General features: G+C 39.4%; 1 protein-coding gene and 1 long non-coding RNA gene across 2 annotated transcripts in view; one reads left to right on the top strand and one right to left on the bottom strand.

Annotated features, from left to right (window-relative positions):
• Positions 1-12019: 12019 nt before the first annotated feature.
• The window catches only part of LOC113928515, a 28420-nt gene continuing 18167 nt past the window's right edge, over positions 12020-22272 (bottom strand). Inside the window, exon 5 of the long non-coding RNA XR_003521910.1 lies at positions 12020-12217. This is a non-coding gene — a long non-coding RNA (uncharacterized LOC113928515). The remainder of the gene's footprint in view (positions 12218-22272) is intronic.
• On the top strand, positions 20577-21141 carry LOC113928505 (signal recognition particle 19 kDa protein-like). Its single transcript, XM_035727119.1, has one exon. The coding sequence runs from the start codon at positions 20586-20588 to the stop codon at positions 21036-21038; it is 453 nt and encodes a 150-aa protein (XP_035583012.1). The 5' UTR covers positions 20577-20585; the 3' UTR covers positions 21039-21141.

Here is a 22272-nt window from a genome sequence, read left to right as displayed (position 1 = left end):
ATTTATGGGATAACAAATACAGGACGATGAGAGGACCATCACACCACCTTCAGGACAATGAGTTGGTACGTGGAAGGACCAGCTGAAACTAACAAGGAAATTACCTAAATGATGCTCTTGTGCAGTCATCTTCTGTGCCATATACTTGGAATAACTTTATCACTTAAAACTGGGGTACGAATTGAAAAAAATATACATATATATTTTATTTATGTTGAAGTCACATACATTTTATTTATACTGAAAAAAATTCCAGGATTTTCATAAATTTTATATTGGGACCTATCGGTTCCTGGCAACCTCCCAGTCCGCCAGCTTTACCATTTCTTTTCTTGTTGGTGCAGAGTGGGATATTGTCCCAGACCCTAAGTTTATACTCAAAGTCATAAGCCAGAAGCAGACCATTTACTAGAATGAATGGTATTTCCCAAATGGTAGAACATTTACCACTGGAGGGATCATTTTAGTTGCCTCACATCCAAATATTTTCATTGTTATCTATTTATTTTTTAAACTATAACATCACATCAAACGCTTGATTTCACCTATTTTATTGCTTAGAATTATTGCCTTTTAAATTGACTTAAAGAAAAATGTGGAGAAAAAATATCACAGGTGGTATGCAAGCATAGCAAAGTCATGAAAGAGAAATAGAAATGACTTAAGTTTAAGAAACAGTATCCTAGAAAATCACGTCTCCATCAGGGCTGAGTTCTTAATTTTTAAAAAGAAAGGCATTTCTCACAAAAATTTTCAAAGAAAATTAAAACCTCAAGAAAGGACAAACTATTTTAATTTTTACTTTTCTCCTGGATGCATGAAAAACATTTCTCAAAAAGAGGAAAAGCACCACAGCATAGTGATATTCCTTGAATGCGGAGAGCAGATTCGGAGCAGACATTCTCAGGAAGATAGAGGAATTTTTCCAGAAGGTACCTCACAAGAAGCCAAGAAAGGCAAGGATAAAGAAGAGCCTCGGCCAAGTGGTAGACATGGTACAGGTTGTTCCTAGTAGCTCAACAGGTCACATCAGGGCAGGACTGGGCTGATGCTGACCATCAGGTGAGGGCCACCCACAAGGAGATTCTGGATGGGGTCCCAGAGGTAGAAGCAAATGAAGGTGCCCGAACAGGCCAGCCATCCTCCTCTCCCCATGCTCCATGCGCTCCACATCTTGTGCTTCCCCTCCCTGCCCTTCTACCCCGCTCCTGTCCTCTTTTTCCTTTAAGATTTATTTATTTATTTGAGAGGGGGCAGGGAGGGGCAGAGGGGGAGGGAGAGAGCATCCAAGCAGACTCCGCACTGAGCTGGGAGCCCAACGCAGGGCTCGATTTCATAAGCCTGAGATCAGGACCTGAGCTAAAGCCAGGAGTCAGAGGCTCAACCAACTGTGCCACCCAGGCACCCCGCTCCTCCTGTCTTTCACCAACTGAACTGACTACAGCAGCACAGAAAACTATTATTTCATTATTTGCTCTATTTATATAAAGTTTTTTGTTTTTTCTTCCAAGTTTGAAATGCAGATGATTTTAAAGCTTTATATTTCCAGTTCTCCAAAAAGGCAGGATTAGTCTAAGAATAACCCTAAGTTGGTTTTCACTTGTATATGGTTCTAGGATTTTTATTCTGTATGATTCAGTGCCTCTCCCACCCCCAAGATTGAAAATAGAGCAATAATTAGTGCTGGAGCAAAGGGGCCCTTCCCCCCTCTTGGTGGGAAGAGTAATAAAGGTAATATAAGAATAATTAATGGACTGGAAGAAGATAAAGGCCTACGGGAGGGATGCTTCTGAGAACCATTGCATTTTGGTGTTCTTTGCAGTATTTTGAAGAAGTCATGCCATTTCAAATGGTAATCAAGGGAACTCTAGAGTAATTCACTATGAAGAGAAAATAAACCATTCTTAGAATGCTTCTTTAAACCCTTTTCTATGTGAGCTATACCTCCTAGAGCAAATGTTGGCATGAATGGATGGTATAGAGCTGGGATATTCACATCAAATTCCTCAGAGCCCTGCAGTAGCTGGAGGTGGGAGCGGGGGAGAAGCTGTGGGGTAAGGAAAAAGGCATTATGGGACAAGCTCCTGGGACTCCACCATCTCTGCCCCCTCCCCCGCCCCCGACCACAGCAACTCCATCATTCCCTGTTTTCTATATATGGGAATCACTGAAGATTCCGTTTTTTAAATAAAAGGATCCCCCTGTTTTTAAAACTTAGAAAATCAGGGGAATAGAAAAATTCATGTTCCTGGATTGACCCTGGGAAAACAGAATAACTCTAAGGATGGTGAATATTTCTTCAGGCTGATCATTTCTTTTTTGATTCCTCAAAAGGCTCATTAATTTTTATCCTGCTCCTCTGTGACCTTGGAAATCACTTCCCACTCCCCATACCCCCTGCTCCTTGCAAGGTGTAAGGGACACATAGATCAGATTGATTGGGTTACTCTCCCTACAATTTTATGTAAATTTGCCAAAGAACTAAGATCTCTGTTCTGACGAGAGTCAGGCAAGTTTAAATAGTTCTCACAGACAGAGCTGACAAAATTCACAAGTAGTTTGGGTACAAGAGACTCATTAATTTCAAATGGGCGTTTGATTCCCAAAGGGAAGACATATTTCATCAGTTGGAGCATTGTGATGTCACAGAGGAACTTCATTAGTGTGCCAGTTAGAAGGGAGTCACGAGAGTAAGTAAAATGAAATGTAAATAACTGCCTAATTAGGTGTCCATGAAAACTGAAGAGCCTCCAAAGTCGTTAGAGATGACCGTGCGAGGCAGGCAGCTTCTCAGACTGAGAATTAGTGCTTTCATAACCTTCACAGCAAGAAGGTAGCTGGGGGATTCCACATAGGTCCCCAGAAGGCTCGTTAACCTGAATGAAGTGATTCAAGGCAATCGGGTGTGACATCATCCCATGGTTGAGGTCCTCTATAGCAGTAGTTCTAGAACTTCCTGGGGCCATTCTAGTAGAATAGAATACTCAGGGGCACCTGGGGGGTTCAGTCAGTTAAGCACCTGCCTTCAGCTCACGTCATGATCCCAGGGTCCTGGGATTGAGTCCCGCATTGGGCTCCCTGCTCCGCGGGGAGCCTGCTTCTCCCTCTGCCCCTCCTCCCCACTTACGCTCTCTTTTGCACTCTCTATTATAAATAGAGAGTATTTATAAATAAATACTCTCTAAATAATACAAATAAATAAATAAAATCTTTAAAAAAAAAATAAAAAGAATAGAATACTCAGGAATCACCTCCATGCCTGCCAAGGCGGGAGTGGGAGCAGGAATAATGAGGGGAGATTTTATCAAAAGGAATAAGCAAAGTGTAACTGATTTTGATAAAGGGCATTGCAAGTATTTAGTTCACATTAGAACCATGCAGATATAGTCTTGTGCCAATCGATATTACAAAAGTTAACCCACAGACCAAACATACATCAAGCAGACTTTAAACCATAAGTTGAAACCTTCCACTCAACTGGAACATTAGAGAGCTCTTTTCACCTGCACACGGGTGTTAAAGCTGTTGCTATTTTTCCCACCTTTCCACCCGCATCCTTGTCTACAAAATAATGTCCAAAGTTCCTAGCATGCATCGAGGCCCCTTCTAGATCCACCCTACTCTCCTTTCCCTGCCTTACCTCTCACCATGTCTTGGGCTGGGCCCTTATACATCTTGCAGTCTGTGCTTAGTCTAGTTATGCCCTTTTATCCAAAGTTTCTGAATGGCAAAATCATATTCATCTTTCAGAGTCTAGTTCAAATTTCACTTCTTTCCCTGAAGAGTTCATGATTCTTCCTTTGCGTTACAGACACATTTCAAGCATCTACTGTAGCATCTTATTCGACCTGTGGGGAGGATGTGGGGAGAGCAGTTCTCCCTTGTGCCTATGGTCAGATGTATTGGCACAGATCTAGAAATCAATGGTGTGCACCCAGGAATTGTGCACGTGAGGCATCGAGAGGGGTCACTGAGTAGCTAACAAGCCCCGGGATGACAGGGGAAGGGAGGATCAGAGGACAGTGTGGGGTTGGCCTCCTGCATCTGTCCCCAGCCTATCCCCACGGATACATGTCAAGTCATATCGCCTGGCCTTGAGAGTGTGAATTCTAAAGCTCAGTGCCTGCATTCAAATTTCAATTCTGTTACATACTAGTTGCCTTGAGTGAGTCAGTTAACCTCTCTAGCTCTAGTGGAGATGGTAATAATAGCATTCCTGCCTCATGGTTCTGTCATGAGAATTATACAAGTTAATGAATACAAAGCTCCCCAACAGTGCCTGTCATACAATAAGCATCATATAATAAGCATCAGCTATTATATTAGGAAGAGAGATGACAGTTGAGTAAAAAATTGAAAATGCTATAAAGCCTTGGGGCACATGCAGCACTAACTTGGAACCACTAAGTTGAGAGAAAACAAAAGATAGGTGTTCTTCCCACCTCTACCATTGACCAGAAGCAGCACAGCACTTTGAAATGGTGGCATCCAGTGGGACAGGAAGCTGAAGGCTCCAGAGCTTGACAGGGGCAGCGGCAATCAGAGAGATTGATTGTCAGCAGCGACAGCAGCAGTGACCATCAGGAGGCGTGGCCATCTCTGCATGGCCTTTGTGGTACCCAGTTGCGAGGTGGCAAGACATCCAAGGTGTCCAGTGAGTGCAGAGCAATGTAAGTGACAGAGGAGCCTGGTTGAAGTGAAGCCACCCAGGGGACACGGTAACTGTGTCAGCAAAGGCAGTGATGGCAGCATAAGAAGGGTCAGTACTCAGTGGACGCCACAGGGTGAGACACCGGACTTGCCCACATGCCCATGAGAAATATTCCCTGGGTCAACCAGAAATACTTGGGAGGTGGGGTTTTGCCAGGACACAGAGGTCCTCTAGGGGTCTGATGTGCTCAATTCCTCATATTATCATGGGTGTGACTTTATGTTTACAGAAAGGGAATACTGAGACATCATTAAAAGCACAAGCTTTGGTTTCAGACAGGCTTGTACTTCAACTCAAAGTATTTACTAGGCATCTATCCTATGCCTCAGGCTCTGCTCTAGTCGGTGGAAATACCACAGTGAACAAGGCAAATACGATTCCTCCTCACATGGAGCTACCTTATAGAGGGGGCACAGATGGTAAACAAGTAAGAAAACAAATCAATGGGATCTTGCCTGTTTAAGAGCTATGAAGGCGATAAGACAGGTGATATGGTGTACAGATGGGGTAGAGAGCACTACTTAAATATGGCAGCCAAGTTAAAGTCTCTCATTCACAGTGAGGGCTAATAGCCACGGAAGATCTGGGAACAGAGTGTGGGACCCTAAGGTAGGAAGACTTGGCATATTAGAGGAACAAAGGAAGGATAGTAAGTCCAAACAATGGTCAGCAAATGATGGCGCAGGGGCCAAATCCAGCCTGCTACCTGTTTATTAAATAAAGTTTTATTAGAACACAGCCACCTTCATCCGTTCGTCTACAGCAGCTTTCGTGCTATAAAGCAGAGTTCCCACAGAGACTGTATGGCCTGAAAAACCTGTGAGAGTTGCTACCTGGCCCTCTACAGAGAGCGCGCCCACCTCTGGTCTCAAGCCTGGTGAGCAGGCTGGGTGAAAGCAGTAGGAACTGAGTTTAAGGGGTGTTGGCAGGCAGCAAACTGCAGACACTGCAAAGTTGCATTATGTCCCCATGTGATGAAGAGCCCCTGGAAGGGCCCAGGCAAGGAAGACGCGTGATCTGCTTCATGTCCTCCACGTGGGGAGCCATGTGGAGACGGACAGCGGGGGCCAAGTGGCAGCAGGGACGCCAATTAGACAGATGCTGCTGAGCCCAGTGAGAGACGAAGGTGCCTCGGAGAAGGATTCCATCAGCGCCGATGGGGACAAGTAGTCAAGACGTAATGTCCCAGTTATAACGGGCGTGAGAATCCCGACTCGGCCGGCTAACGGCCAGCAAGTGACTCCGACACTCTCAGCCTCAGTTTCTCTTCAGTAAAACCCTCAGACCGCTATTGTGTGGATTAAATGATAAACGCGCCTGAGGTATCTGTCAAAAAGTAAGTGTTCAGTAGATGTTGGCTGTTGTTGTTCTGCTGTCAAGTCGCTGACGTTGACTGGTGAGGCCCACGGAGAGCTAGGTCCCACCATGGCCCTCGCTGGGCTAGTTTGGGGCTCGCTTCTCTCCCTAACTAGATCCGTGAGTTCCCTGGAGACAAGGAAGCGCTTATTCATCTTTCTATCCCCCCAAACGGTGCCTGGCACATGGTAGATGGTTAATAAATGTTTATTGATTAAACTATCAAGTTGTGGTTTTTTTCCGAGAAAAGGAAAGGTATTATTCATTCTGCCATTTTCACCAGAAGTGTTTTGTTTTTAGGGTTGATAGAGCATATCTTGATGACACAGAACATCCTGCACACAGAGATAGTTGTCTGGATACAGTATCTCTGGACACAGAGATACAGAGGTAGTTTTCTCTAAGGAGAACTAGTACCCAGCATCCTCTCTGGTGCAAAGGGAAACCCAGATACTGCTCCCCAAGAACCCCTAAGCTGACAAAGTATGTCAACGATCGTAATTATATATGAAATCCATACTAAAAAGTCACCATGCACAAGAAATTCAATCATATCAGAACATCTACATATCAAAAAATCTCTGCCACAAAGTGGACCCAACAAAAATCAAAAACCGTTGTTCTAAGTGTCAAGTTGCTTTCCGACTTTTACTCTGAACCAGTTGGACATCCCGATGCCTCGTCCAGCCATATCAAAGGAGCCCCCTTTTTACATGATTACCTTGTTTCTTTTATGGATTCATTTTTCTGCCTATAAAACTAAAAGGATCTCTCCCAAAATTGAAATTTTGGAATTTTTGGTCAACTTTCTTGTTCTTTGACAAACCACTTACAAGAAAGACTGGAAATCTACCCTCCACAAAGGAGTTAAGTTTTCCCGTCATGAAGTGATCAGTGCTGTCTAAACAATTGTTTCAAATGAAATTAAGTATGACATACACATTTTCAGATGAAATATGATATTCATAAAGTAGATACATACTTTGTGACATTTTTATTTTTAAAAAGGGTCAAATACCACAATGGTTGTACAATACATATTTTAAAACCCTGAAAGGGCCAGCCCAAATTAACCGTTACTAGGCATATCACCTGTGTATTCACAGTAGCTATACGTGTCCTTACTACACACTTATTGCTCTATCTAAAAAATTAAGTAGAATTCCTTAAAAATCAAAGTGAAATGGAGAGAATGTCTCAATAAGGATCACCAAATCTGGCAGTGCTATGCAAACTTATTAATTTAGCCAACAAACTCCGAAAGTATAGGAAACTGAAAATAAGAAAAATATTTAAAATAACAGAATATTGAAATGAGAATCCCCAACAATAGTAAAGGAAAAGGTGGAATCCTTGAAACATCAGTGAGTAGCCATGAGGAGGGAGTTGTTGTTTTTTTTTTTAACACGAAGCCTGGCATCTCACAAATAACGTATGTTCCATATTATGTGGCAGTTGCTATAGTAACAACCTTTATTTTCTGAAACAGTACACAGATGTGTACAACATACTAACTTGCTGGTTATAAATTACGGCTTTTCCCATAGTTCAATAACTTAAGAATTCTACGTTTTTGAAATCTCAGAAGTTCTGTTGTTATTAAATTTCTTTTATGAAATAATTTTCCTTGTACTTTCAAAATGAGAGTGTTCCCAAACAGGCCAAAAGAAAGGAGGGATGAGAAAATGGGGTATATCAGAGAGTAGCAGCCGACTGAGGACTGTTTTCTACAAAGCCTGGATGAAACCCAGTAAAATGAGAACATTATTTTAATGAATTAGGCGTCATGTACAATAGTGATGAGAAATCAGTCGCTAGCAAAATGATGTTACAAATAAAGTTATGAATTGATTTTTTATTACAAGGTGCCATATTTACAGTTTTAAAATAAATGAAGATTATTTCTTAGAAATGTTCCGAAGATTAATATAATTTTACAAGCGACAACAGTGTGGGGGAGTGAATTAGGCTGGTTACTTGACTTCAAATGAAGTTTTTTGAATCTTAAGAAGGCCTGAGTCTGGGAAAAAATGTCTATTCCTATATTTAATAACAGATTAGCATCCCTTTGTCAGGCTACAAAACAGAAGACAGAGTTTTATTGATTGGGATATTTTTCTTTTTATATTGTAAACTTAATCAACAAATATTTATCAAGTGCCTTCTATGTGCAGGGAGCTAACTGTCCATGCCTAGATGCATATAGATATGTGTAGAAACATAAATTACAGAAAAACTGAGTTCTGTAAGATGTTTTTTTCCTATTCTGAAAATTTACATATGTTTTCCATGTGCTGGATCTGAATACTTTCTTAATAGACAGTTCACATTGTAGATTTATAAACCTTGTCAAAAAGAGTCGTCTCTGCAGCATTTATCAGGCTAAAGTTTATCACCTGGGAAACACATTTGAAAATAAGGTTATACATTTAGCATTTACAGTTAAAAGTCAACTTTCTAAAATTGTGTGTGTGTATATACACACATATATATTTCATATAATATACATTTATACATATATATACATATATATCTATATTTCTAGATATAAGGAAGGGTGCAAGTATCCTTCCGTAGAAAGTAACAAAGTAACAAAGCACCCCTGATTTAGAAAGTCCAGCAATTACAATGCTAATAGATTTACCTAACAAACACAAAATACTTGGAAATGCTATTTCAAGTGACAATACGGTTACATTCAAATTCAAAATTGTCTTATAGCAGCAATGACAGGATGAGAAACAACTGAATACCGCGCAGACGAGAACAAATCATTCTGAAAAGCTTGCACCATTAAGTGGCTGTTTAAAATTTTTGCTAATGCTTTCCACACACACACTCCTTTCTGTATCATTCTGAGATATATTAAAAACAGGACCATGACTAATCCAATCAAGTCCTTACGTTATCAGAGAGAGAGAGAGAGAGAGAGAGAGAGAGAGAGAAAGATTTAAGTTATCACCTAATGGGGGCTTAGAGGCTAGAACTCGAAACCCAAAAGAAAAAGAGTACTTCACTGTTAGATGCATTTTAAAAGTATTACTTAAATTACATTTAAGTCATCAGATAATTATGAACTTTCTTCTCTTTTATATTTATATGGCATATTTATTGAATTGCACAGTATGCTTTTACAATAAAGTGCTTTTTACGTTGCCGCCTTTGTTCATCCAAAATAAAACTGACAGTTATCCTTTTATAAGCTATTCCGAGAACATTTTCTCTTCTTTGAAGCTGATTGATGCACTACTTTAAATGTTCCTGCAAATATCTTTTCAATTCAAGTTTTTGCATAATGTAATAAGAAGATAAAAGAATTCTATACTTCAGCGAGAGACATTACAAAGCAAGTAGAGACATTATCAAGGGCATTAACATGCTCCTAATAGCAATAAAACCTTTTAACTGTCTGATGTAGAACATGCTCCCACCAAACCACCACATATTATGGTAATTGGCTCCAATTTCTGAATCTTACATTGTAAAGTTACAAAGAGTTAGCTAGAACTGAAAAACAAATCCAGAATGCTCATCTTGTTAGCGTTCCGGCTATAAGATGTTTGCCTGCTACCTTCAACGAGGACTGGTCTGGTCTGTGGAGCTGTGCTTTCCTGTGCTATCATATTTTTGCATCCTGTCTCATTTTTATTCCTCCTGACTCTGATATAAATACACATTTTCCCCCAAATAACCCTTTTCTAACTCCAAAACATCATAGTACCACAAACAGCATTTTTCTCGGAATTTCAGTGTAACAAATGGGTTCTGTGTTCATGCCTGTGTCACATCTCATTCACTTTCTGTATTCTCTCATCACAGGAAGATGCAATCGGGGAAAATATTCCACAAGGACGCTTTGATTTTTCTTTACAACACACTACTAAATTACGTGAGTACCCTCTCCATTGTGGCCGAGAGGAAATATAATTTCCAACTAAAGTTGAGCCCAGATTCTGTTAAATTAAATAGCATAGAAAAAAAAAGTTCTTGGCTTTATTCCTCTTAGATGGGAAGCAGGGCAGTGGAGAATTGACACAAGTCGGTCCTTGGTGATTAACCTGCAGTTTATGGTTGTGTTTCCAGGTGACGTGCCCATCGTGCAGGACGGTTCTTGGAGGCTGTGGAGAGCAGCCTGTCTGCTTTGAGAAGTGCAGATCTATCAGGATCCAGAATCGGGCTCTGAAAAAGCTGTCATTTCATGTCTCTAAAACAGCCTCTGATTTAATGTACAAGATGTCAAGAAGTAAAGGACAATAAAATAAAAGCCAAAAAGGAGAACTATTTCAATTAAGAGGCATTTCTATACCAATTCTTGGAAATCACGTAAAATAAAAACTGTCAGAGTCAATCTGTTTTTAAAAGGTTGATTTTTGTGGTACTTACATAGAAACTGCAAGACAGAAAAAAATACAAATTATTAACAGAGCAATTGAACCTTAAAAAATTCCCCTCTCACTAGATAGATATTTGGTTATTAAATTTCCCTAAGGGACCCAAGGAAAGCATTTGTATAGCAGGTGCTGGGAGTTGGGAGAGAGAAGGAAAGAAATAAACCCTCATACAGAAAAAAAATAACAAATGTAAGCTGCAGTCCTATAAGAAGGAGTTTCAGGCATTTCCAAGAATTGAATATTTTGATTGCCAATAATTAGAAGCCGCATATAAGACTTTAGGAATTTACCTTTTATTGTCATGATTTTCCAATGGTGTTGGAATGTCCTTTTCAGAGAAAGATAAATATTTCTGCAAGGACTGCCCTGTCACCCCAGTAATCAAATATCTTAAAGGTGAATTGAGAAAAAAATATCTTGATGAAATTTGGGGCAACCTTTTAGCCAAGAGTATAATAATAATAATAATAATAATAAAGATAGAAGCATAGCCAAAAAATAAATAAAATTCTACCAAATGTGAGTTCCTACGGAAGACACAAATTTATTATTTTCATTTCTTTTAAAAATATGCTGTTTAAGAAACATGCATTATAACTCCATCCCCCTCCTGTCCTTAGGATTTTTATGTTATCCTTTTTATTCCACATTTTCTATTGAAAGAGAGATTGGGCAGGGAAAGAAGAGGTGAATTCACTTGCTGTCCCCAGTTGATTTGTACATTTCAGGGAGACGCCCCTCTCCACAGTCTATTTCTGGTTCCTTTATTTAAAAAAAAAAAAAAATCAAGTTTCTCTGAAGGGAATACTTTCCAGAAGGAAATTCACTCCCTTCTCATCAAATCAAGAACTTTTCTTAAAGTAACTCTACCACAAGCAATAAGAGGAGCAGGCTAAGTACTGCCTCCAATCACAAGAAGAAAAATAACAAAATCAGCTCACTCATGATTTCCCTAATATACTTAAAAGAGATACAATCCCACTGAAGCCTCTAAAAACAAAAATGAGGAAAGGGCAACTTTATTGATTCCCTGCAAACCAAAGAACGTGTAACTTATTGATAATACTAAACACTATCTAAGCCTTTAGTGATTTCCAACCAAAAGTCTGCCTCTGAATGAAGGTTTAAATCGTCGTATTAATATATTAGGGGGGAAATTATCATGGGAGACACTTGGAAATTAATTAAAAACCCGGCACTCAGTTTGTTTGTGAGAGGAGATAAATATCACACATGGGAAATGATGCCTGACAACCGCCATAGTTTTCAGATCCAAAATTAGACCCTGACAGCTATGTCTTTGTATGACTCTCCTTGGGGTATAATATGCAGAGATATAGAATGAGAAGATTTCTGAGAGAAGTATTTATTACTGACACTTCCGAAACATTCCACGGGTGGCATCAGCAAAAGCAAAAGCACCTTAGACAGAAATGTCAGGTTTTCTTTCAAGATTTTTTTTCTATTCTTCTTCCCCCCTTCCCATCCCTCCCTCCCCATCCACCACCAACCCCCTTCTTCTCCAAAATATTATATATTTTTTAGAAGTTCAACAGCAGCCCCTGGTGGAACTCAGCAGTTGTTTCAGCCTGAGCACAGTTGTTCAAGAAACTCCATCCCTCCTGTCAATAAAAAGAAAAGTCTGTCCATGTGTAGATCACCACATCTGAATGCTGTTACTACAGGTCAGAGATCAGAATGCAACGCCAAACGTACAAAAGCTGCGCTTTGTGATGGTAATTTTGGCCAATTTCAGTAGCTGGAGTTTTGGAGAAAAAAAAATACATATATATATGTATGTAACAAACAATAAACATCTGTCTCAAATGTCACATTCATTTTATGCATAAAGACCAATAATGAACCGCTCGTGAATAACGCTTACCAGGGTGCGTGGAAATGAAGAGATCCCTCACGCATGAGCCAGTGGTCACCATTTTGTTTGGCTCACGTTGTGACAGAATCAGCTTCGTCACTTAGCAAAATGAGCTATACAAAATGACAATTCTATGCAAAGAAGGGAGTTCTCTGGGTCACAGCTCAGAAAGCACCACAGAATGCCACTATCTAGCCCCAACAAAACGGCAAGCTAGACTTGACAAGAAAACCTACCAAAATGCTCTTCAGAGAGACCATGACTATTCCTTTTCCTGCTTAGTTGGCAGCAACAGATTATCATTTGAGGACAAGGAGGGAATGTGTTGCTCTTTGCATTAGGCACCGTAAGTCTGTGCCCTTCATAAAGGTGCCTGGTGGAGGCGCTCCAATCCAGCTTCCCTTCCTATGGGGCCATCTGTCTAGAGGGCAGTCACCTTTGTCTTAGCACAAAGTCATGGTTCTGTTGCTAAACCTGTGCCTTTGGGGCTGCATCACTGCAGAGGAGTTGCTTTTTCCTCATTCACACAAGGGTGTCATATAGGCTAGAGGTAGCCTTGGTGCTAGACAAGGAAAGAGAGAATTATATACTGAAGAAGCTTGCTTCCCTGATCCTCAAGTGTGCCAGGGTTGGGGGACAAGGTAGGCATTCACCCTCCATGAAGCTCATGCTAAGACAAAGGAACAACTGGCAATTTACTCAAAATACCCAAGGCTTACTTGAGTAAATTTACCTACCATCTTTCACTTGTGTGTTTTGACTTTCCTCCTCTTTAAATGATGCAGTTTATTAAAAGGAAAAGAAAATAGAATTTTAAAGCTCTAAGTAGCTTTATGATAAGTACTAGAATAGCATTTATATGAAAAAGTTGGGTTTTTTTAATTTTGCAAGTATTACACTATACATTAGCCCTTCCCTTGCCCCTGAATTCCCTTACATCTCTTGACTAATCTCATGGGAAACCCAATCAGTGAGCTGATGTGTTGAGATCAGAGATAATCCCATGACAGGCTGCTTACTGAGAAGTTCATGGGCACTGTATTTGACACAGGGGAATAAGAGGTATAAAAAGAAATAATACTGGTCTCCAGTGAGTTACAATCTAATGGAGGAACTATATCTATCTGGATAATTTTAACATAACGTGGTAGTGGCAAGCAGAGTCCTAACAGACACAATGGGGCCCTTAGCCGGCCTTCTGTAGGGATAACACTTGCACAAAGTCGTAAAGAAACGAAAAAGGAGCTATAGAAAAGAAAGGTAAAGGGCAAGATAGGGGGAGAATCCCTAGGACCCAAGGGTGAGGGTGTAACACTATGTGGTATATCTGAAGAACTTTGGGCAGTTTGATCCTGCCAGAGCATAAAGGACAAGATGGCACATGTGAGTAGAGGCTGTCGAGGTGGGTCGGGCCAGTCATGGAGAGCCCACCTGCCCTCTGAAGGAGATTGGGATTGTCCTTTAGGCCATGGGGAGCAATGAAAATACTTCTGTTAAGGAGTGGCACAGATGGGGATGGACTGAGACTGAAGGTCAGAAGACTGGTCAGGGTTTTTTGTGATTGTCCAAGAGAAAGAGGATAAAGGCCTGAATCCTGGGGGTGGTAGTGGGGTTGCAGAAGAAATGGTAGGTTTCAGAAATATTCAGAGATGAAAACCAAGAGCAGTTGGTGACTTAGTGGATATGGGCACTGAGGGGGCAGTCTTGGATAATTCCCAGGGTTCGGGTGTAGGAGACAACATAGATTGTGATGCCATCAACTGACTTAGAGACCAAAGGGCCCAGAATAGGTGTGAGGGGAGAAGAAGACACTCTAAAGTAGTGCTTCTCAAAGTATGCCCTTGAGTGCCCTCCCCTGGCCTCCGGACAGCTCCCTGGAATCCTGGTTATTAACACCGCCCACAAATGTCATGGCCAGAGAGGGCCTCACAGAGGAAGTCCAACCACTTTCAAACTGTGTGCTGAGGGGGTCCAGGGGGTGGCAGAGCAGGCAGGGCTACAGTCTGCCTTCCTTGATTCAACCCAAGGGGTCTACTTTTCCTATTGTGTATATTACAATTCTTCAGAAACTTTAGTTTGAAAAAGGAAAACCACAGTTTAGAAGCCACTTCCTCTTAGAGAGAGGAAACTGAGGCTCACAGAAGTTAAAATATCTTGCCCACAGACACAAGTCTGTAGCAGAGGCTGCGCTAGATCTACAGCACCTAGTTCAGCCGCCTCAATCTCTCTGTGCTATGGTTTCCTGCATGAAGTAATTGTTTACTTTTGCTGTGCTTTATAAAGTTGCCAGAGACCCCCTCACCTCTACCATGCTCTTAGCAATTTCCTCTGTTTTAGTCTTTCAATAAATGTTTATTGAGCATCTTCTGCATGCCAAGACCTCTTTTACTGAGAGCGCCTGAGCATTTCGGTTTGGATCCCCAGTTGTAGTCTGTGATTCTCTGGTAGAGCTCTGAAGTCCAGCTAGTATTCCACCATGACTGGATGCAGTATGACCCAAGAAGTAGATAAGTATACTGGGGATTATTTTAGCCCCAAGTAAACAGTATTTTGAGTTTCCTAATTCACTGGAGGATATAGCTAACTTATGTTTTTTAATCTAGTTTTTGAAAATACATTTTTTAAAAAATCCATGAAGCTCCTAATGTACAATAAGGTGCTATTCGTAATTTTTTAAGGAATGACTTTTCAGATGTTACATACATGTTACTGTGTTCCATACTGGAAATAATGGCCCAAAACTCAATAAGCTTAACTTTATGAAACTTAGAACTGATACCTGAAGTAATTGCAGAACACATTGCTTTCAAAAAGTGAGAATTCAGACTGATAAACTTGATAACCCTTCTTCTGCATCATATAACTCAACAGCTGTTTGTCCCAATAGGGTAATTCCTAAAACAAGGAAAAGCAAATCCCTGTTCAACCTAGAGAAATAAATAGAGAGACAAATGTAAACTGAGGGGCTTTTGATCTCTCTCTCAAAGACCATTCCATCTTGAGAATCTTGTCGCAAGACTTCTAGAAGGGAAGTGTGGGCTGCCGCTCTGTCAGGTGTATGAGTCAGGGTGGGGAACAAGAAGCAGGTAGGGGAAGCCCTCCTGCTTGGCGACTGCCAGAGCTGGGATCCACACAGGTCTTTCCAGGAATATTATATAATATCTTAACTACAGAAAGAAATCCATTGCTCTGTCTCTCCTCTTGGGAATTCCAATCTTCATCTTATTAAATTCCTTAAAATAAGGGACCAGGGAATCAGTCTTTCTTCAACTGCCCCTTTATACATCACCACCTCACCCCAATCAATCTCTCATTTTCTTTCTGTGCTCTTTCCATTTGCAGCTAAGTCTTAAAATCAGAAAATCTGTGTACACCAACATATATACAACCCAATTAGTTCAAAAAGGGCATTAAGAGTACACCTATCTTAATGAGCACTGAGAAATATATAGAATTATCAACTCATTATATTGTACACCTGAAACTAATATAACACTATGTTAATGATACTTGAATAAAAATAAAAAATAAATAAAAACAAAGAGCACTTGAGGACTTTGGGTTTACAGGCAATTCTAATAAAGGAAAGATAGAATAAAACTGCAAGGTTAGGTACAAAACTGGTTAATGTCCTCAGGGTAATTAATTAAATCTTTGAGATTATTTTTTCCATCAGACAGAAATTTACAAGTTAATGGTATAACCTCACAGTTTCTGGGCTCTAATCAAATAGTAAATGGCAAAGACAAGCATAAGTATATTCTCCTAGAGATTTTATAATTTGGGGATGAGCCAATAAAATATAAATAAAAAATAAATAAAACTGTGGGGAGGTGAGTTGCAAGTAAGAGAGAAGGGGAAAGAAAGAAAAAATCCAAGATAAAACCTCAAAAACATGTCAAGTCTCACCTGTTACAACCCCATTTCCTTAGAGATGAAAAATCCAAGTCAAGTGACTCGTCTAAGATTATCACACCCCATTATTCTCACATAGGAGTATGGTTGAGGGTAGGGGGCAAATAAGCAAACAAAAAAGTTTTAAAAATCGAACAAAAGCTTAATGGCTCCACAGGTCCCCACTTATACTAGCCTCCTTTATACTGTAAAGTGTGCTAGTGAATGGGCACACTGAATCTTGAGGGAACAAGCATTTATTTTATTACTTGTCCCCATTGCCTCTCACACTGTCCTCCTCATTTGTACAAGTAAATCCAGAGTTAACGTTCTTTTGAGATGATCATGGTTTGGTATTTTGGTTTAGTATCCTAAAAAAATCTTCCTTCATAGCAATTTCTTTCATCCCCTCAACAAAAGTTAATTGGAAGCTTACTATGCACCAGCCTCAGAGAGTACTGAGAAAGAGAGTGAGTTCTTCTGCTCTCTTGTTTATCTGCTTACAACTTTGTCACTGTGTGTCAGGATGCAGGAACCATATGTCTTTCCCAAATCCAATAAATTTATTTATCTATCAGCTTTTTTTATACCAAAGGTTTAAAATGGTTTAAAAATCCCTTGAAGCTCATCTTCTGTGTGGTAAATAACAATATCGGTATATTACCCCTATGTTCCTCCTTTGCGTATTCCAGCATCCTCCTTTCTATGAATTCCTCTGAAATTCTGCCCTCTAGACTGGCCTTGTCTGAATGCAATGACACTGAGTTCCAAATTAATGAAATTCCACATACCACATGAAGCCTCACTGGGAGCATTTAACAAAATGAAGTGCCTTGGTGAGCTCTTCAAATTCCTCAGAGTCCAATGACTGAAGATGTCCCAGAATGGAGAACTGAATGTGGCTTAAAGACACAAGGTAAATGGGGCACAGAATTTCCTGTCAGGTCCTTAGAAGCATCTGATGAGATGCTATTAAAAGGTCCAAAACCTTTAACATGACTATGAAAATGAACATAGCCTCACATACCCAGGATCGAAAGAAATTATGTTGGACCTAAAATACAGTTGGTCACCTTGTTGTTGAATTAAAAAATGGCAAATGTGACTCGGCTCTGGAAGGCACTGTTCCTAAAAGTTAAGAACATGGCTCATCTAAGTAATCAATAAATATTAGCTATTATTACTATTTCCTTTCTGAGCATTTCAACTTACTGCTTATTACTGTGATTAAAAATATTACACAATGCCTCCAATAAGTCTGTGAAAATTTGCTTTAATTATAATGTTAGATATAATTTTCTTTTTGGAAATAATAATGTACCATATGTAAAAAAAAAATTAATCTTATGTTTGCCTCCCTTCCTTTCCAGCCCTTTCATTAAATTTAGTTATGATAGGTTCAAAAGCCAGAGCAAACATTCTGTTAGTTAGCAACATTCCACTCACACCAGGAAGGTCCAACTGGCACGAGAGATCAACTACAAGTAAAACACACTAAAGATTGCCTGAAACACGTTCTGACACGATCCTTCTCTTTCAAAACAATCAGGCTGCTCTAGAATACCTAAGTGAGAAGTATTTTTCCAAGCAACAGAAATCAGTAGATTTAATCACATATTTATTGAATGTAAATTTTGCACAAAATATTGTGCAAGTTGCTCTGAGAAAAGTTACGATACATGTCCCTGTCCTCAAGGAGCTTGCTGTCAGGAAGCCCATATCCTCAGAAACTTTTAGTTCCACACTTCTCCCAGCCTATTCTGAATAAAGATGAAGAAAACCAAATTTTTTTTGAAACTATAAGAAACCTTTGATTCAATCACTATGTCTCATACCATAGCTTAAAGACTATATTTTCCTTTGTGTATTTAATATTTGAGAATAAGGAATTAAAAAATTATTGGGGAAAGTAGGTCTGTAATTGACCTCCTAGGGAAACGACGTGAAATCCCTTCAAAATTCCCACCAGGAGCGGAAAAGAAGTGGATTCAGATACAGCATTCTGAAACCTTCCCAAGCTTTCTCCACTGGAATTCTAATTAGTAAGACCCCTTTAAGCAATTTTAAAGCTGCTTAACTTAAATACAGGAAGTGTTTCCTTGGGTTCTATAATACTTTGGCAGAGCTGATCCCATTTCCTGAGATTAAATAGAAGAAAATTCTTTCCTCAGGAGACTAAACTGCACACAATAAGATCATTCACTAGAATGTTCATATAAATTCAAAATATACCATGGGAAGAGTAAATGTCTTCTTCCTAAAAGGTAACACCCTAGAAATGCTAAGTGGAGCCACAACTAGTTTTACTCTTGAGTTTTGGCCTTTGTGGGTAAAAGTTCTCTGAGAAGAATTACTGAGGTACTAACTCATTTTGACAATGAAACCAAGTAACTAACTAAAACAAAACTAAAGATAACTAAAACAAAAAAGAAGTTAATCCTTTTTCATAAATAAAAAACATCTGTCGGTATTTTGCTTCTTCAGAGTTTTGCTTCCATTCATAAGTATAAAGCTGTACCCTTTTGTAATCTAATTCTTACTCTTTGTACCACTTAACGCTTAGCAGTAGGAAAATTTCAGAAGCTTAATACCAAGTTACTCAAAGGGCTGGTTGGTAAGGGGAGTGGAAAAGGATATGCTTCTACAAGTTTTTTATTGTCCAAGAAAACAAAGGGGAACGCTTTTCAATCTCTTGCCATCCTTCTGTAAATGTACAGCACCTCACTAAATTTGATAGCTAAACAGTGTTCTGACAGTGTTGTTGAGACTTGTATGTCAGATTTAGAATTGTTATTGTGGAGACTCACTTTGATGGTGAGATTTTAGAAGCTTATTTTCCTCCTAAACAAATGTATTATAGAGTGATGGATAACAGAGATTCAAAGGATTACAATGAGAGATCAAGGAGTTCACCTGTAATATCTATCGCATTGACAGCCGACTTTATTGAAGTTTCACAATATTAACTGCCTCTCTGTGGACTGGCTGAGCCAGCTAGGTGATTATCAATTTATCACCAGTCAAAACACAGATTGCTTCATGTACAGTGTCTGTGGCATAATCAGGTACCTTGAATCCGATCAAACTAGAATGATCCTACTAGGATGATTCTTATAAAAGTGAAGAAGAAACATTAGTTGGGAAATTCTCTAATGAAATTATGTCTAATTCATGGTTGATAGAACACCTTTCCTGGAACCTACATCAAGAATGCACTGCTCCAAAAGGAAGTAAAACAAAGCCCAGGAGATAGAATGGGGAGAAGGTTAGAAACTATTTACTCCTTCTTCCTGAGGCTTGCTTTCTCTAACCACTCCTCACTCCCACTTCAGAGACAGCAAGTAGGAAATTGACCAGTCTTTAAAATAACCTCCACAGTGCAAGACTTGCACCTTGAAACTCCACTTAACATTATGGGAACTAACTGAATTACATGTAGGAAATTATCTGGTTAACAATGGGCCAACACTGAGATGCTTACATTATATCTTTGACACTATAATCAATCTAGCAAAAGCTTTTAAGTGTTTTACATTTCCATCCTATTTCCTGTTCCTATCCTCCAAAAAGGTCTAATCTTTCTCCACGTATTGAGTTCCATCAGTAGCCGTTCAAATTAATATCTGTTAAATGCAGGAATGGAAGGAGAAGATTTTGGTCTTGGATGTTTGTTTGATCAGGGCAAGACTTACTAGCTACACTAACAAACACTTACTAACCACTTACTGTGGTACTAATCTAAGTACTTTTCATATATGAACTCATTTAATTTTCTTAACCACGCTGTGAGGAAAGTACTATTATTTTCCCTGTACTATCAATGAAAAAAGTGATGAATAGAAATATTATGTACTTGTCCAAGATTACGCAGCCTACAGGTTGAACCAAGCAGATGAATCTACAACCTTACAAATTCTGAGACCCAATTATTTCCAGTCATAGACTGATTGGATTGAGTTGCTCTGCTCTTATTCCAGCTGCCTACCATTATATAAAGTGAACCCTCTCTAGAGAAAAATAGCACCATCCAGAGCCTTTATAATTTTGCATGCAAAGTTTCTGGCACTCAACAAAATATTAGCTGACATACCAAGAAATCAGAAAAAAGAAAAAGGAAGACAATAGAAATAGGGTCACAGATAATTCAGATATCAAAGTTATCAAACATGGATAAATATATTTTAAACATAGATGACAAGATAGCTTCACTAGAAAAAATGGAATCCATTAAAAAATAATCAAGTGGAAATTCTAGAACTGAAAGATACAATAATTAAAATTAAGAAGTCAAGAACCGAATTCCGGCTGGTCGTTCCCCGGGAGGTCTTGGGTGGGCTCTGTGCGGGCCTGGGTGAAGATGGCTTGTGCTGCCGCTCGGTCCCCGCCCCCCCCCCCCACCCCGGCCGATCAGGACAGGTTCATTTGTATCTATCCTGCTTATTTAAATAACAAGAAGACCATCGCAGAGGGGAGGCGAATCCCCATAAGTAAAGCTGTTGAAAATCCTACAGCTACTGAGATTCAAGATGTGTGCTCAGCAGTTGGACTTAATGTATTCCTTGAGAAAAATAAAATGTACTCTAGAGAGTGGAATCGTGATGTTCAGTACAGGGGCAGAGTCCGGTTCCAGCTCAAACAGGAAGATGGCAGCCTCTGTCTCGTACAGTTCCCATCACGTAAGTCAGTAATGTTGTATGTAGCAGAAATGATACCCAAACTAAAACCAAGGACACAAAAAACAGGAGGTGGTGACCAAAGTCTTCAGCAAGGAGAGGGAAGTAAAAAAGGGAAAGGAAAGAAGAAGAAGTGACCAGATGTGAGAGTCAATCAAGTCTGGTACTACTGTGATAGACAGTGAATGAAGGCTTCTAATTTATATCTCAGAGAAACGGAAGCTTATTATTTGCATCATTTAACCGAACTATGGACATCTCTGCCTCCCAGCTTCAGCATCAGAGTTGACAGTGAAGTAAATATACATCAGAAGTTTGCATCTAGCTTTTATGTAGTATAAAAGAAAATTTTTTTGCCTTTCAACATGGAGTTTTTGTGGGAGAAAGAAGCATATTTTTTAAATGGACAGTGGACTCTACCATAAGTTACTTGAAATCCTCTATCTGTCCTGTGTGTAAACATGTTTCAGATAAATGAGTTTAATTAAAGATTTGAAATACACATTTTCTTCAGCATTTAAGTTAATGAAATAAAATTTGACTTTTGTGGCTTTTGCTCCTTTGCTTATGAACTAATTAATGCTGGCAGAGGAGATAATTTAAGTGAATAAAATGGGTAGTGGAAGCTTAGTGTGAGCTTAAAACTAGAAGAAAATAGTTAAATCCTCTTGGACATCTATAGATCATATTATTTTAATCAATTATTGTAACTGTTCAATTACTAGTTTTTTGATGTATGGAAAGTCCTGGATGTTAAGCTTTAGATTTGCTTATTTTGTAGGCTTAAGAGCATTATTTTAATTGGAGTTCTAAAATTACCCATGCTTGGGGCACCTGAGTGGCTCAGTCGGTTGAGCGTCTGCCTTCGGCTCGGGTCATGATCCCAGGGTCCTGGGATCGGGCCCCGCGTCGGGCTCCCTGCTCAGCGGGAAGCCTGCTTCTCCCTCTCTCTCTGCCTGCCGCTCTACTTGTGCTCTCTCTGTCAAATAAATAAATAAAAGCTTAAAAAATAATAAATAAATAAATAAATAAATAATAAAATTAAGAAGTCAACAGAAGGGTTTAATAGCAGATTAAACACAGGTAAAAAGAGGATTAGTATTGTAAGATAGCTCAGTAGAAAACATTTAGCCCAAAAGACAACAACAACAACAAAAATAGAATGGAAATATAAAAAACAGTGCAAGAGACACATGAGTGATGGCAAAAGTATAATATAAGTGTAACTGGATATCCAGAAGTACGTTCAAGAGGGAATGGGGGCCAAAGCAACATTTGAAGATACAATGTCTGAGAATTTTCTAAAACAGACAAAAGATATCAATTTCAAGCAGGATAAATAAGCTACTAGTCACATCACAATAAAACTGC

This window comes from Zalophus californianus, chromosome 4, assembly GCF_009762305.2.
Source record: "Zalophus californianus isolate mZalCal1 chromosome 4, mZalCal1.pri.v2, whole genome shotgun sequence".
In the NCBI taxonomy this organism is placed as follows: domain Eukaryota; kingdom Metazoa; phylum Chordata; class Mammalia; order Carnivora; family Otariidae; genus Zalophus; species Zalophus californianus.
The sequence above is the reverse complement of the archived record's forward strand: the minus strand, read 5'-3'. Positions and strand labels throughout refer to the sequence as shown.

Bases quoted from the DNA above. Each gene is read 5' to 3' on its own strand.
- LOC113928505 (XM_035727119.1), top strand. From the start codon at position 20,586: ATGGCTTGTGCTGCCGCTCGGTCCCCGCCCCCCCCCCCCACCCCGGCC.